This window comes from Pelophylax lessonae (genome assembly GCF_965119305.1).
Source record: "Pelophylax lessonae genome assembly, chromosome: 1".
Taxonomy (NCBI): Eukaryota; Metazoa; Chordata; class Amphibia; order Anura; family Ranidae; genus Pelophylax; species Pelophylax lessonae.
In genome coordinates, this window is record NC_138768.1 from 281672545 (window position 1) to 281689935 (window position 17391).

Sequence of the window (17391 nt, forward strand, 5' to 3'; positions counted from 1 at the left end):
AGACTTTATTAGCTCAGTGCACACCATGAAAAGATCAGCATAGAGGAATTACTCTGTTGTGTATAAGCAATTTCCCATGTTTGTCAAGAAAAGCATTTGCATCTAAAAATAAAACTATGGGCCTCTTAATAAAAGGACATAGTGTACATTTTTCTCCATGTTTTGTTTGTGTAGCAAAAGGTTACTTAGCTCCTTTGACGTCACAAAGAAAAGAAAATAACCTCTATTGGTTTTTGTATTATTAATGTCTTTTGATGACTTGTTAGATAACCTAAATGTTGCATGTTCCCAAACCTAGAACAAAGTCCCAAGTCCAACAAAGTTCAATAAGATTCCATGTAATATTAACACTCTGCCTGGTAACCTGGGTCCAAAAAGATTACACAACATATTTGCATCCTGGGTAAACTCATGTAGGCATACACTGCATGGCCAAATGTTTATGGACTAACAAAATAAATAAATAAATAAATTGTGGGGTCAGGAATAAATGTTGGATGAGAAGATCTGGCTCACAGTTGGTGTTTCAGTTTGATCCACAGGTGTTTAATAGGGTTTAGGTCAGGGCTGTGCGCAATCCACTCAATTTTTTCTATACCAAACTCATCAAACCATGTCTTTATGGACCTGGCTTTGGGCATAGGGGCACATTCATGCTGGAACACAAAAGGGCCATCCCCAAATTGTTTCCACAAGGTTGGAAGTGCATATTTGTCTAACATGCCATTGTCAATTACTAGTACTGGAAAGTGGGGGGTCAAAAATGTTTTAGCTTCAGTTGTACTTACAATTATATATCCAGTATATATACACATATACACTATATACCAAAAGTATTAGGAGGCCTGTCTTTACACACACATGAACTTTAATGGCATCCCAGTCTTATGGCTGGAATACACGATAAGAAAATCGGCCGAAAATTTCCGTTCAGCGAGCGATCGGCCGATATTCTACTCGTTAATGCCCAGGCATCAATGAGCGAAATCGATATTGTGAACGAAAAATACCGTTTGAAAAATCCGAAAAATTCTGTCGTCTCGTTTGCGTATGAACGATATTCTATACGTTGGTGTTGAGGTCGTTCAGTTTAAATCTGTATAACCTCATCACACATGAGGACCGAGGAACACTGTTTCGATGGTCGGCGGGCAACGGTCGGGCGATATTCGGACCGTGTATGTTGGCAACGTTTTCGACCGACAAATACTTTTTCAAAAGTCGGTGGTCGAATGATCAGGCGATATTCTAATCATGTATTCACACCATTAGTCCATAGGGTTCAATATTGAGTTGCCCCCCCCCCCCCCTTTGCATCTATAACAGCTTCTGGGAAGGCTGTCCACGAGGTTAGGAGTGTGTCTATAGGAATGTTTGACCATTCTTCCAGAAGCGCATTTGTGAGGTCAGGAACTGATGTGGGGGAGAAGGCCTGGCTCGCAGTTTCCACTCTAATTCATCCCAAAGGTGTTGAGGTCAGGACTCCATGCAGGCCAGTCAAGTTCCTCCACCCCAAATTTGCTCATCCATGCCTTTATGGACCTTGCTTTGTGCATTGGTCCAGATCAATTGATGGAGTGGTGATTATGGGTTGTAGTTGTCTCTCAGGGGTTGGGCTTGGCCCCTTAGTTCCAGTGAAGGGAACTGTTAAGGCATCAGCATACCAAGATGTTTTGGTCAATTTCATGCTCCCAACTTTGTGGGAACAGTTTGGGGATGGCCCCTTTCTGTTCCAACATGACTGCGCACCAGTACACAAAGCAAGGTCCATAAAGACATGAATGAGTGAGTTTGGGTTGGAGGAACTTGACTGACTTGCACAGGGTCGAGACCTCAACCCGATAGAACACCTTTAGGATGATATAGAGCGGAGACTGCGAGCCAGGCCTTCTCGTCCACATCAGTGCCTGACCTCACATTGGAGCTTCTAGAAGAATAGTCAAACATTCCTATAGACACACTCCTAAACCTTGTGGACAGCATTCCCAGAGAAATTGAAGCTGTTATAGCTTTTAAAGGGTGGGCCAACTCAATATTGAACCCTACGGATTTCTTAGGATCTTCTTGGGATGCTATTAAAGTTCATGTGCATGTAAAGGCAGGAGTCCCAATACTTTTGGTAATCTAGTGTATTTATGATAATGTATATGGGAACTCAAAAATACCTATTTACTGCCCCATCAACCCAGATTAGATACTGTAACATGTTTTAAAACTACTAGGGGACTTTCGAGAGTGCAGACAACAATAAGGCCCCATGCACACAGGGCGTCAGAAAAAACAAGCTGCAGAGCCACTTCTAACGGCAGGAAAAAGCAGCTGTAAAAACGTGCTTTTAGTAGCTTTTTCCATTGGCGTCGTCGGCTTTTAGCAGCGTTTTTTCTGCCTCCATTCAAAATCAATGGTTGCCTAGAAGCCGTCATTGATACGGCTTTCAGCCCATTGATTTCAATGGAAGTCGCATCACAAGTCGGATCAAGTATGGATTTTGAGGGGAGCCCCATACCAGACCCTTATCCGAGCTACAGACCGCCAGGAAAGGGGAGGGGACGAGCAAGTGGCCCCACCCCCCCTGGACCTTACCAGGGGACGAGTCTCTGCACCCCCCACCCCAAAGCACCTTGCCCCTATGTTAATGATGACAAGGGCCCCTTCCAGACAACCCTGGCCATGGTTGTGGGGTCTGCGGGCAGGGGGCTTATCAGAGTCTGGAAGCCCCCTTTAACAAGGGGGCCCCCCAGATCCCGGACCCCCTCCCTATGTGAGTGGGTAGGGGTACATTGTACCCCTACCCATTCACCCCATAAAAGGCAGTGTATGTAAATAATGACAGGAGACGTTTTGAGAAGTTTATTAAAAATCTTCATCTAGTCTTCTCCCGTCCGGTCTGGTCTTCTCCCCTCCGTTCTTCTCCCCTCTGGTCTTCTTCTTCCTCCTCTCTTCTTCCTCTTGTCTTCTCCCCTCTGGTCTTCTCAATCCTCCGGTCCTCCTCCGACGATGTCTCCGGTGATTATGCCGGCTCTGGTCCATGCAGCTTATTACATAGACATTAGGGGCGTGGCCTCCCGGTGAGGTCACTCGGAGACCCCGCCCCCTTATGTCACAGATGACGTCATCAGAGGGGAGAAGACAAGAGCGGAGGGGAGAAGAGCAGATGAAGATTTCACATAGGGAGGGGGTCCGGGATCTGGGGGGCTTCCAGATTCCGATAAGCCCCCTGCCTGCAGACCCCCATAACCACTGGCCAGGTCGGGAAGAGGCTCTTGACCTCATCAACATGGGGGCAAGGTGCTTTGGGGTGGGGGGTGCAGAGCTCCCCCTGCCCCAAGCACCCACCCCCATGTTGAGGGTGTGTGGCCTGGTATAGTCCAGGGGGGTGGGGCCGCTCGCTCATCCCCTCCCCTTTCCTGGCCTGGCGGACTGCATGCTCAAATAAGGGTCTGGTATGGATTTTGAGGGGGACCCCACACTTTTTTTGCTCCCCTCAAAATCCATAACAGGCCCAAAGGGCCTGGTTTGGAACCTGGGGAGGACCCCCACGCCGTTTTTTTTTCCCATTTTGGCATGTAGTTCCCCCTTAAGATTCTCAGAGCGCAAGTCGCACCACAAGTCGGATCATCCTGATCCGACTTGTGATGTGACTTCCGTTCAAATCAATGGGCTCCCATAGGGAACCATTGATTGATTTTCAAATAAAAACAATACCTATAGCGTGGCTTAACGCTGTATAAGCAACACTAAGCAACGTTAATCAGCATTAAGCAGCGTCAGACGTTTTTACAGCATGACGTTGCAGCTCTAATAACATGGAGGGGCATTTTTAAGCTACAAAAAAAAAATGCCTGATGCTCCTAATAGCATTTGCAAAAATGCCCTGTGTGCATGGGGTCTATATTCAGCAGCAATCAATTTGTAAACATGATTCTTTTAAAAAAAAAATCACATTGTATTTAAAATGTGCATTATATCAGTTTGATAAAAAGTGTTATATGACATATAAAGTATTTATGTGCAACCTCATAGTAATAATCGCATCGCATATGCACCATGTCAGATATGATCCACCAAAATATCAACAATTTCTTTACAGCTGTCACCTGACCCAGCTCTTTCCCAGCCTGTCTGCTGCAGGGAAAGAGTGGCAGGAGGAGCTTTTAGTCCTCTAAAACTGGTCACAAGTTAAAAAAAAAAAAAAACAGCCTGTGGAATACAGAATAAAAATAAATAATTAATATCAATAAACTGTTTTATCCACTTGCTGCTCACCACAGTACATTTACTGCGAGTGGGCGGCACAACTAGGCTCTGCAGCATTCCCATACATCACGGTGTACTTGCTGGTTTTCACGAGTTTGAGTTTGTCGGCAGGTTACAGCCAATCATTTAGACTGTATACCTGGTGTTCGGCTGTGGCCAATCACAGCACAGATCTCTGTGTTTTTAAATACAGGCTCTGGCTGGAGTTCTCCCTGCCGTTTAGAAATGAAAAAGAAAGCCAGATTAGTGAGTACAAGCAGCACACTAACACTTGCATACACTTGTTAGGCAGTCAGTCAGTATCAGTTAGTCAGTTAGTGTCCCTCCTAGCCAGTGTTAGTTAGTGTCAGATTGTCCGCCACACTATCACAGTTACACTATAAGTCGCTGATCACTGCCATTACTAGTATAATGTCTGTACGGATCAGTATCTTAATCACAATCAGAACTATGCTAATGTCCCCCATAGTGTTATGGCCCCAAAATGCAGTGTTAGCAGTGATCACACACAATGGGAGCCCAGCAGCGGGTACAATTGTACAGTACACAGGCAGAACAGCTATCTGCCTATGTAAACAAGGCAGATTGGAAATCATGGAGTATGACTTGTCATGCAATTTTTCAGTCCCAAATCGCAGGACAAGTCGCACAAGTGTGAAAGGGGCCTAAAATGCTTAGAAGCGATCATACCTTGCACTACTGGGTGCCAAGGATGTACCACTAGCTGGAAGTGGCCCAATATGCTCAACTAGCCTGCCCTGCTCCACATTATATATCAGATAGGACGTTCGTCACATTGTTACTGATAAAACAAATACATTTATTTTATTTACATATGTACTGCATATCTGAGATTGTACTCTATATTTTAAAATTTTATTAAAAAGTCTGGATTTCATAAGTAGTAACCACTGGAGCAATGGTATCCCAGCGGTTGTGTTTATAAGCTCTGTATTGTACTGAACAAAATGTGGCAGATGCAAAGTAGTTAAGATGTTCATAACTGGTATTGTTATATGATGTTTTACTTTCAGAAGCCAATCAGAGAATGGGGGTGATAGGCGCAGGAGTCCTTGTGATATTGCTGATGATTCTCCTGCTGTCATTGCTGTGCTGCTGTTGTGTCTGCCGAAAGAAAGAAGAATCAGCTGAGTAAGTTTATATTTTACATTAATAGCTCAAGGAGCCAACACATTTATTGTTTCCTATGAGAATGAATATTTGCTATGAAATGACATGTCACATTATCCACATTGGCACTGCACTATTAAATAGTTTTTATGGATTTGTAACAGGTGTAAATAAATGTCATGCAACAAAGAAGTATTATCCTTTATGTCATTTTTTCTTTTTTTTTTTTACGACTTGCCGACCAGGCTTTTTCTGGCAAGTTTAAATCAGTATTTTTTGCTATAAAATTACTTATAACCCTCAAACATTATACATTATTTTTTTTTAGCAGAGACGCCTAGGGAATAAAATGGTGATTGTTGCAATTTTTTATATCACACAGTATTTGCGCAGCAATTTTGCAAACGCAAAGCTTTTTGGAAAAAAATACACTTTGATGAATTTAACAAAAAAAACAAAGCACAACAGTTACCCGATTTTTTGGTATAATGTAAAAGATGAGGTTACACCAAGTAAATAGAATACCTAACATGTCACGCTTTAAAATTGCGCATGCTCATAGAATGGCGACAAACTACATTATTTAAATAATCTCCATAGGTGATGCTTTTTTAACACCTTTACAGGTTACCTGTTTAGAGTTACAGAGGAGGTCTAGAACTAGAATTATTTCTCTCGCTGTAATGTTCATGGCGATACCTCACATGTGAGGTTGGAATACTGTTTACATTTACCGACTTACATTTACAGACTTACCTATGGTTTTGCTTCTGCGCGTGAGCACAGAGGAATGGGAGTGCTTTACTCTTTTTTATTATTGTTATTATTATTTATTTTATTTTTACACTGCCCCTTTAATTTTATTTATTTTTTAATCACTTTTATACCTATTACAAGGAATGTAAACATCACTTGTAATAGAAATAAGAATGACAGGTCAAAATGACCCCAGATCTCTTTTTTACCTTTAAAAGCAAAAGTTAAAAAAAATATATATATTTATTTTCTTTCAGCCTGGACCGGAAGTGATGTCATGACATTGCTCTGGTCCTCCAAAGCCATAGAGTTACTCAAAGAGTGTTACTTTGATTGCCTAAGAGAGCAGTCGGCCTTACCATCATTTCTCGGGCAAACAGGTGGAAACGGTAAGCCCGAGAAACACTGGCGAGCTGCAGGAGGAAGGGGGCATCCTCTCCCGCCGATTTGGAAACCGTTCCAGCGGTCATGAGCTGCTCAGGCTGGTTTCATGAGAAAGCCGACCTGCAGAAAAACCGGTACCAGGGTTTTGGCTGATATCTTCAGCCCTAATCCTGGTAAGCCACTTGCAAACTGCAATGTATGACTAGTGTGTATCAGACTTGGCCATGATTGTGGATGGAGGGTCTTTTGCAGATCAGGTTGGCTGCACCAAAGAATTATACATGGCAATCAGAATGTTTCATATTGGATATAGTAGGGAAGGATTAGAACCTCTGTGAGGTTTTGTTGAGGTCTGGTTAGGAAAATTTTCTTCTCACTTCTTGTCCCAATGACAATGTTTTTACCAGAAAGGAAGTAAGGGAAAATGTATTCTCGGCAATACAGCAAAGAAATGCTTATGGGGTTCTAGCCTTTGCTTACTTTACTAAGAAGATACATTTCTATTGTCTTTATGTCCTAATGACAGTGTTATCACTAGGATAGGAAGGTAGAGGAAATCTTTCCAGTGGAAGAACCTGAAAGAGATTCCTTCCCCACTCTATGCAAATCTAAAAAGCAAGTTTTGGCTGGAGATCAACCTTGAACAATGTGATAATACACAAAAAAACATCTAACTGGAGCTGCAAATTAAATAAATGAAATTTGTTCATCCATTCTGTATATGATAATAAAACATCAATTTCATGTGTGCATGAAACATTACAGAGAGATGGAATAAGTGAAGGAACTCATGCATTAATATTATGACAACATGCTTCAGTGCTATCACAGGCAAAAGGCCACTACTTACAATCATATTCTATGAATGATGAATAAATATGATTCTATAACGGAAGAGATTAAGACCCTAATATTGGCTTAGTGTACTGCCTCCAGCATGGGTTACTGGCTGGGGAAAAAAGAAAAGCAATTTATAGTATTAAACAGTCATTTCACTGATGTGGGAACAGATAGAGGAGAAAAAAAACACCAATATAATATGATTTCCTTGTATTCTCAACCCTTAGGCACTCCCAGGCAGGCCACCTCAGTCTGCATGATGTATGTGGTCAGACCCTAATCCATCCATAGCTAGAATTTATTAGCTGCTTGTTTGTTGGGTCGTGTTATGCAATGTCAGACATGGTGAGTGCCGCTATACAAAGTGGCAATCAAATATTCTGAAGATTGCAAGTTACATAACAGAATGAATACACAGCTTTATGTCTGAGCTAAAAATCCAGTAATACAAACTAGATCAGGCAAATAAATGTTTTGCTCATAAACAGGTAGCAGAATCATCACAAATCATTTATCCATTGATTTGTAAAAACTACCATCTGTGTACTGTGTTAAATTTACTCAGTGTGATCTCCACTGATTTAGCTGCCTGTGGATATTTAGTCTTTGGACCGTTTTGTCATTTTAATATTTCTATATTATTATTTCTACTATATAATAAATATATATATATATATATATATATATATATAAACACTATATTACCAAAAGTATGGGAAAGTCTGCCTTTACACGCACATGAACTTTAATGGCATCCCAGTCTTAGTCCGTAGGATTCAATTTTGAGTTATTCCACCCTTTGCAGCTATAACAGCTTCAACTCTTCTGGGAAGGCTGTCCACAAGGTTTAGGAGTGTGTCTATGGGAATGATTGACCATTCTTCCAGAAGTGCATTTGTGAGGTCTGGCAATGATGTTGGACAAGAAGACCTGGCTTGCAGTCTCAGCTCTAAGTTATCCCAAAGGTGTTCTGTCAGGTTGAGGTCAGGACTTTGTGCAGGCCCGTCAAGTTCCTCCACTCGCTCATCTATGTCTTTATGTACCCTGCTTTGTGCACTGTTCCAAATCATTAGATGGAGGGGGGATTAAGGTGTGGGGTTGCTTTTCAGGGGTTGGGCTTTGCCCCTTAGTTCCAGAGAAGGGAACTCTTACGGTGTCAGCATACCAAGATATTTTGGACAATTTCATGCTCCCAACTTTGTGGGAACAGTTTAGGGATGGCGCCTTCCAACATGACTGCACGCCATGGTTTCTATGCAGACCTGCACCAGGTTTTGCACTGATCAAGTTTTAGGAAATCAACCCCAATATCCTATGTAAAATATCCAATATCATCTGTTATTCAAAATGTAGAATGTTATTGCTACTTGTTTATGAATAAACCTATCTCAAGTTTGCTTTTTGTGGTTTGTGGCAGTAAAATTATCGTAGAGACCGTTTTGTCCTATGGAACTGAAAACATCACTTACAGATAATAAAAGATACAGTGGTAAAAATAGGGAAACCTATGCTACATACCACTGGTTTCCCATCCTATAATACAAAATGGCTGAAGAAAAAGAATAATGATACACAGCTTCAAAGCATTATTACATTGTAAAGTATCAAAGTTATGACTATATCTGTGGATAAAAGCGATTCATTATGATTTTTTTTTTTTTCAAAAGTGAATTGAATACATCGTGATTTATTGAATTTCATAAACTTGAAACATTCTACATTTTTGCTTATCATCACTATACAGTGAAAATCGAGAGAAAGTTGCAAACAAAAAGCCCCCTCGACGCTTCTGTGGACGTTTCAGCCGAATCAGCATGAAACTGCCTCGAATTCCCTTGCGCAGGCAAAAGCTGCCAAAAGTAGTGGGTAAGATTATTTACTATGACTTTCCAGCTGTCTTTTCAATGAACCTACAGAAGACTGCATTTCTATCACATTAGCCGGATCTAATAGAGTACTCGCTGTCTGATCAGAGCATTATATTTCTCACTTTTTAGTACAGAAATGGGCAGTGATTCATAAGATAAGGTATGCAGAATTGAATTGGTGGTTTTAGAGAAAGACTATAACTACAGATGTACAGGTGATGTACAGTAGTTCTGAATTATATGGGGTAAACTATTGGCTTAGAAAAGATAAGAAGACTGAAGTTGGCAATACTTCAGGAAATCTGTTTCTAACCTGTCACTCAGTACGCACATCTACTGTTAAAAAGTTCATAATCAGTGGTGGATTTCATGGAAAGAACTGCTGGGACTAAGTGGGGTACATACTATAAAAAAAATTAGGCAAAAGATCGTCCATTTTCCTCATTGTTTCACAGAAAATGAAACCAATGAATGAAAATTCTCGTAAGACAAAGACTTTTTTTTTGTTTTTATTGTTTCTGATCATAGACAGTCTTTCTTTTCTGATTTTTCTTTTACGAAAATGGTACGAAAACAGTACACGTTAAATTAAAATTGTTTGTTCTCTTTTCAAACGAGAATAATTTCATTTTGGAGCTTGTCCCCTCTGGAATTTTTGTATGAAAGTCAGAATCGGCTGTAGAAAGTTGTGTACACACTATAAGAAAATCATACAAAAGTCCTTTGAACTATAACGTGTGTACGAGCCTTTAAACCTCATACACACGATCAGATTATCGGATGAATTTTCGTCCGTTTTTTTGTTGCATGCTATTCTCATATGGAGAGTGAAGAGGTTACTTTCATATGAAAATTCTCGTATAACAGAATTCAACTTCAGAAGTGATGTCATGCGTTGAATTGTTTTGTGTGTATTCTTTCATTTCCGAGCATACGTAGTCTTGCTCTTATGATTTTTTTCGGATGAAAACTGTACTAATTAAACAAAAATCAAACGTGTTCATGTACAATAAATATTTTATTGCCTGCGCCTTCAGTTTTTGTCATCCAAAAATTTGTAATCGGTTGTCGAAAACACTATAATAACGTTCTGAAAATCAGCAGATCGTTCGCCGGACGAAATTTTACTTCCAATTTCCGGGTGTACAGGCCTTAAGACAAGGTATTTTCTAGACACAATTACTACTAACACATACAATTGAAAAAGCGCATTAAGCTAAACAGTAATAATTCTTATGATTATGTGATTACTAATGGTTACTTGATGAAAAACTGTTGCGAATTAGCTGCTCCAGGTGTCCTCTTCATCTTTGTTTCATGTGACCTCTCTAATCTGCTGCTCTACATGGAGTGTGTCTACTTCCTCTCCAGTCTCCCCAAAGCCTATTACATCACTATTACTTTTCTGGCGAAATGTCCAAACCAACAAGATCTTTTAAAAGTTTGACATAGGGCTTGACTTACTAAAGTAAAGCCAGTACCCCTAATTAAGTGTATGTTTAATTTGCAAAGTAAAAAAGGGGGACTCAAATCACATGCAAAGGAAATTTAAATATACAGAATTTTTGTAAACACATGATTGGATGACTTAACACAGCTTCACCTTATTCACTTATTTCAGTGACTAAACCCCACACATTTCAGTTTTTTCACAGTATGCTCCAAATGTGTTTAAAATATGTAACATCACTGCCTACGGCCATTTTAAAATACAACGTAGTCAAACTCATACAGACTACCAGCCCAGGGCTTTAGCTAGCTGAGCTCCGGAGACATTTTTCAGCTATAAGTCTATTAATTCAACAATAACTTTGTTATTAAATATCATATCATACATAGATAAGGCATACATTGTATGTTATGACAAATAAGGCTTTCTTTTGGTGATATTGTCTTAGAAATTTTTTTTGGGGGGGGGGACAAGGTTTTCTTATTCTTTTGGTCATATTGGCTTCAAAGAGTTTTTTTTAATGTTGTGATCATTTTAAAACAAGTGTCATTGTAGATTTATTTTATTCTAAAAGTTGTCCTATTTATTCTGACACCAAAACTATCTCTTTGGCAAAGTTATTTACAAATGATATTGTGGAGCACTTTTTAAAATTCTGTTTATATGTTCTTTTTAACACTACAAAAATACTAAAGAATGAAATCAATGAAACATAAAAATTGAATGTGAACAGTAAACAGTAAGTAGTGGAAGGAGTTTTTACGGCTAGTTAAGGATAACACTGGGCTAATAAGGGATTAAAAAGTAACAGTGTTAAAAACGAACAAAGCACGTGCTTCTATAATGGGTACTAACTTGAGTCCAAAGTGCCAAATCTGGTTCCTCTTTCATCTCTGTTCCCTTTGCTATCTGCAATCACTGCAAAGACTCAAAGCTGACACAACAGCCTAGACAGAGATGGCTTCTCCCCTCCAGCACACAGCAGGTGACTTATACCTTCAGCTCTGTGTTTTTTTTCCATTAACTTGTAAGCCAGTGTAGAGGGATTTGTCCCTTTCCTCCAATCAGCTGTCAGATATCAGGGAACTCTGTACGCTCTGCTCTGCAGTGTGTGTGACATCAGATACCTGCCCCTGTGGGTTTTTAGAGCAAACTACAGAAAGAAATGGCTGCAGATACACAGGTACACCTTATGTAGGAGGATTTCTTTATGTGTGTGTATCGCCTGAGGCTAGTCACTGCACTGGGCATATGTAAGGGTTTACAACCTCTTCCCTAATTTCCTGGAAGCAAGGGAAAATCTTTCTAACAAATCCCCGGATAGCAGGGAAACCCAACATGAGCTCTAATCCTTCCCCATTCTATCCAAAAACTAGAAACAAATAGTTTTGCTTTGATATACACTTTGACTTGTCAAAATAGATGTAAATCCTAACCTTAATGACATTTATTTTTCTAAAGCATCATACACATTCACCATGATTTTAAATATAAAATACTTGCTTTCACCTCTTTTATCCTTTGTTGCATATCAGCACTGCTGATCTCATGCAGCCTCCTTCCAGTCGCTTCCTGACTACATGCACTGAAGGTGACAACGGTGGAGCATACCTGCACAGTGAGCATTAGCACATATGCCTATAACATTCTTTTGATGTGCATGTGGCATTACTTTTCTGCATGCGCTCAGTGTCTCACATTCCCACAATATTCCTCTCCTTCTTCAGTGTCTAATGATGCACTTCTAGATCTGGTTTTTTGGTACCCTACCCTTTTCCACCTTTACACATGGTCTTGGCCTGGTGATTTGACTATTCTTTGCATTGCTGCTTATTTCATCTACTTCTGTTCTCACTCTGCTGTTGCTGATGTTCTGTTATTCCCATTCCTGGTTGACATTGGTTCAATCCAATTCAAACATTTACCAAAGCATTCCATATCCTAGCCACTCCATACGTTCCTTGCTTATTTCCATATTCCATCCCAAATGCACACTCTGCAATGCACACAACCTTCTCCTGTCCTCCATTCTTGTCACTTTCTCATACTTCCACATCTAGGACTTCTCACATGCTTCCACTAAAATTCTCTCTTACATACCATTCTGCCATCTCCAACCTTAAATTACATTTTTACATCACAGGTTCATTAGTGTTTGCCTATCAACAAGGTACACACTTTGGCCACATATAGGGTATACCCACTAACCTTTTGGTGGAGCAATAAAAAATAACTTGAGCTAGTAGACTTATAGGCAACATATGTACTGTGTTATCAGTTAAGAGGCAGTGGTTGTTTGAAACCACAGTGCCTGGTGGAAGCGTGTACAGTTTTGAATGTATGAACTATATGAGGACATGTCAAGAAATGATTAACTGGTTTCCTAATATATGTAAAACCATGGTCTGAACAATATATTTATTTGACTTTGGGATTTAGCTAATCCATCTGCTATCACATTTGACAAAACAAGATTTGTTTTAATGCTAAATCACATATGTTCTAGAAATTGAAATGAATACATCATAGTTTACTTTTGCAAAAGCCTGCAGTAACCTACACTTAGATGATTTCTCAAATAAGTGGAACTAAGTTAAAAAAAAAAGTTTCCTTTGACCTACAGTTTGTACAGATGATTTAGGTCTCATGCATGCGGATGATGAGAAGCTGAAAATACGCAGAGCCTGAAATTCTGGGCACTCGAGGAGCCACAGGTTGTTGTGCGTTTTACACGTTCGAGAATATTATTCTGAACGAATATAATGAGTTATTTTTAATCGATTAATTTATTTTTAACAGCATATACCAATCTTAGTGAATACAGACAACAGTAAGGAATATATAAGTATATTTATTCACAAGACATGTATTCACAATAAATAGTTAGACTTGAGGTGACACAAAGAGATAACTTTTACATAAAATACAAACTTAAAATGATAAATGCAATGGGATATGTAGCTCAATAATAAAATGAAAAAGTAAGCAAGATTACGTTTTTCCCAGGTATAGTGGAAACCATAGATAAGTGTTCTATATAATCAGACCAAAATTGTCTGCGAATTGCGCAGTCAACAGTCACTCCACTGCAGTTGGAGTGAGAATAGGCTATGCAAAACCGGAGACTAAATCGCTAATATTGTGCTAAACTTGTTACTAATAAATAAGTATAAAAACAAAAATCGGTCTTTAGAGAAAAATCTAATATGGTTAATACGGCTGGGACTGTAATCTCGTTACCCTTTAGCATGAAATTCAAAACATATAAGTAAGGAAATAAATGATAATCAGAAAATTATAATCAGATAAACAGCAATGGATATATATATATATATATATTTTTTAAGCCCGTGGCGTGTGAAACACACTCAAAAGACTTACACCTGGTGCATAAAAAAGTGCACACACGCAAACGTGGAAACACAAAAAGTGCACAGGGTGTGCGAAAATGGTCTTCCCTCCGAAGAGGTAGGACCTTAACCTCGATCCCCCGGGGCGCAAGACTCCTGACAGGGATTTAAGGTACTTCCTATGGTCTGTCTGGCCGAAACCAGACAGACCCCGTTCTCCAGGGGGACTGCCAAAACAGCCCACCCCAAGTACTAGGTGGGGCTCCCCCGAAGGGAGACCCCATGAGAGAGGGCGAACTAAGCCAGAAGGCCATATCCACCCCCTCCCAAGACTCAAGGCTGGGCCCGAGGACCCACACCCTACAAGTCGTGCAGGAAAAAAGGTGATAGTGAAGTGACAAAACTACAAAGAAAAAGCACACACAAACAAAAGGTGGGGAAGGGGAAGTGGAGAAGTGAATTAGTGCCAATGTGAAAATACAAAGGCAGGCCTTCCGGCCTGAATAAAAATTCCTCTGGTCTAAGCCAAAAGGCCTGGCCCAAGAGGCAGGTGCGGAAATAGTGTGTGTGGTGCAGTGACCAAGGTGCCGAAAAACTCAAGGCGAGCTGCCCCTCACCAGTGAGAATTAAGGCACCCCTGGGCTGCCACCCCAGGGGCACGTACACCATGGGCTTTTTCAGTCTCGGCCCAAGGCCAGACCCAGTGTAGCCCTATCCTATCAGGAGGCATCAGAACTTTAGACAGCTTAGGGAGAACCTGCCTTCAACTGGGGACAAGCCTTTTGCAAGGCCAGATTGAACCCAGGAGGAAAGGCTCTCCCACCGCTATCCGCCATTCCTTACCAATCACATCCAGGAGCAGTACTAACCAGTCGGACAAGCTGGTTTTCTCGCTCCCTTCAAACTGATAGGGGCGGACCCATTCAAATCAGAAGGCAATGGACCCATCCGGCTTTCTCTGACATGGCTTACTTCCCGGTCCTCCAGTTACGCCCAGAGTGCCCCGGTTCCTTTCAGCCCCTGCCGATACTAACTATCAAGGTCCATACCAACTGATAAGAACAGATACTAATCTTGATCTTAGCCAAAAGGCCGAGAACCACACTTAAAATGGCTGCTAGCTTAAAATGGTCGTTACCAGAGTCCTTAAGATGGCTGCCTTTCCCAAAATGGTGGCCGGTTAGAGAGGAGTTTCGTCTGGCGTCCTTCAAAGTTTCAGATAAGGGATGGAGCAAGATGTAGTATGTATAGGTGAGTATGAGTCTAGATGTAAGTAGCGTGTGTGTTGAAGTGTAATGAATGTTGTTGCAATGTGTGTCTCCATCTCACATCTGGGCTACCTTTTTATTTTGTACTGAACAAAAGGGCAGTAAAAATTACCATAAGCCAAACCCAGAGGAACTTTATCCCCATTGGTTGGGATTACTTAACCATTAACTGGTGAGGTCATTGGGCGACACCTCTACTAGTTATTCAGTATATTGGGTATTAGAATTATATGATATGTTCTTCATTTAATAATAATCATAAAAACAATATGAGAATCTGTTCATACTCTCATGGTACATACGTGGCCATCTAATATTTCCATCATGTATCTAGGTAAGGATTGGACCTGGTAACGCCGTTTAATAAGGATATATAATTAATACGATATATATATTGATTGGAGATGACTGATTTACCCAGATACTATATATTTACATTTAGTAGCAGTAAAAACTATATAGATACTTACACAGTTATAATATATATTGCTACACAACAACTTTACGCATGGGTTATTCCCAATCAGAATATCATCCATTAAGGGATTATTATGCTAACAAACAATACAATCATGATTTGGGATTGGATATAAAATATGCGAGAAATTCTGACCATTATACACTACTATATAAAAGATATAATGTAATTCTTAAAATAGAAGATTGTTCATAAAATCATAAGTTCTACACCCCCCTTGGTATATGATGGGACAAGGATGTTGTATAAGCTTATGATTATATTAAATTCATTTGAAGATGCAGTTCTAATCAGGTTAAGTGAACAATGTTTATTTGACACCATGTAGCTTCCATTGGACAATTGTCTGTATGACACAATCTCTACCCCCGTCTTGGTGTAGGTAAATGAAATACACGTTCTTGTCTTTGTCCAGGCTGTTTCCCGTTTGTTTGACTTCTCAGGGTAGAAACAATAGTTTATTTGCTAGGAAATGGGTGGATACAGGTGTGATCCTGAAACTAGCTGAATATCTGCTATTGTGGAGAGAAATTTCATTGCCAGAGCATTATATTCAAAGTTTATCTAAACACAATTTCCTTTTGGGGGCAGACGACATAGCTTCTCATCTCAAGGACATGTATATAACACAAATTCAACAATGGACGCAATGTGTGCTTGAAACTGAAGGGATTTTGACTGAATCAGTGACGAGGTCATTTGAGGCCTAAAGTTCACAATTCTTGACCTGTAATATGAAAAATGTATTTCTATTTTGTACTGTAAGTCTGACAAGGTGAACAGCTTACCATACAAGTGAATGGCTGTACACACCTTTCCAGATGTTTCACAAATACGTTGTATGCAAATGTGCATTTAAATGCCGAAGCACAACAGCATCAGTGTTATCAGTGTTTGGCCACATACAGCCATGGGTGTGGGAACGGAATTTTACGCCAAGCATATTTTCTGAATTTTACAGTCCATGTGCATCAACTGCATATAACTTTAAGTATAATAAACATTTTTACTTAAAGGAATTGTAAAGGCAGAAGGTTTTTTTTTTTTTTATCCTAATGCATTCAATGCATTAGGTTAAAAAACCCTTCTGTGTGCAGCAGCTCCCCTCAGCCCCCTAATACTTACCTGAGCCCATCTTTTTCCAGCGATGTTACAGGGGTTTCTCAGCTGCCCGGGACTCCCCTCCTCGTTGGCTGAGACAGCAGGGCAGCATGATTTGGCTCCTATTGCTGTCAATCAAACTCAGTCAGCCAATTAGGAGAGAGTGGAGGGAACCAGGTCGCTGCTCCATGTCTAAATGGACACAGAGAGCTATGACTCGGCTCGGGTGCCCTATTCCAAGCTGTTTGCTGTGGGGGCACTCATCAGGAGGGAGGGGCCAGGAGCACAGAAGAGGGACCCGAGAAGAGGAGGATCCAGGCCACTCTGTAAAAAACCAACTGCACAGAGAAGGTAAGTATAACATGTTTGTTAAAAAAAAAAAAAAAAAAAAATGAGACTTTACAATCACTTTTAAGAAATATGACTTATGGATTGGACTTTGACTGCATAGGGTCTAACTAGGATATATTCACAATAAAAAAAAAAAAAAAAAAGTATGTACTGTATT

At 40.2% G+C, this 17391-nt stretch overlaps 1 protein-coding gene across 1 annotated transcript in view; it reads left to right on the forward strand.

Moving 5' to 3' along the window:
* SCARF2 (scavenger receptor class F member 2) overlaps positions 1-17391 on the forward strand; it is a 296810-nt gene that overhangs the window by 213183 nt on the left and 66236 nt on the right. Inside the window, exons 8-9 of the mRNA XM_082248278.1 lie at positions 5292-5409; positions 9113-9234. Of these exons, the coding sequence (XP_082104404.1) occupies positions 5292-5409; positions 9113-9234 (240 nt within the window). The remainder of the gene's footprint in view (positions 1-5291; positions 5410-9112; positions 9235-17391) is intronic.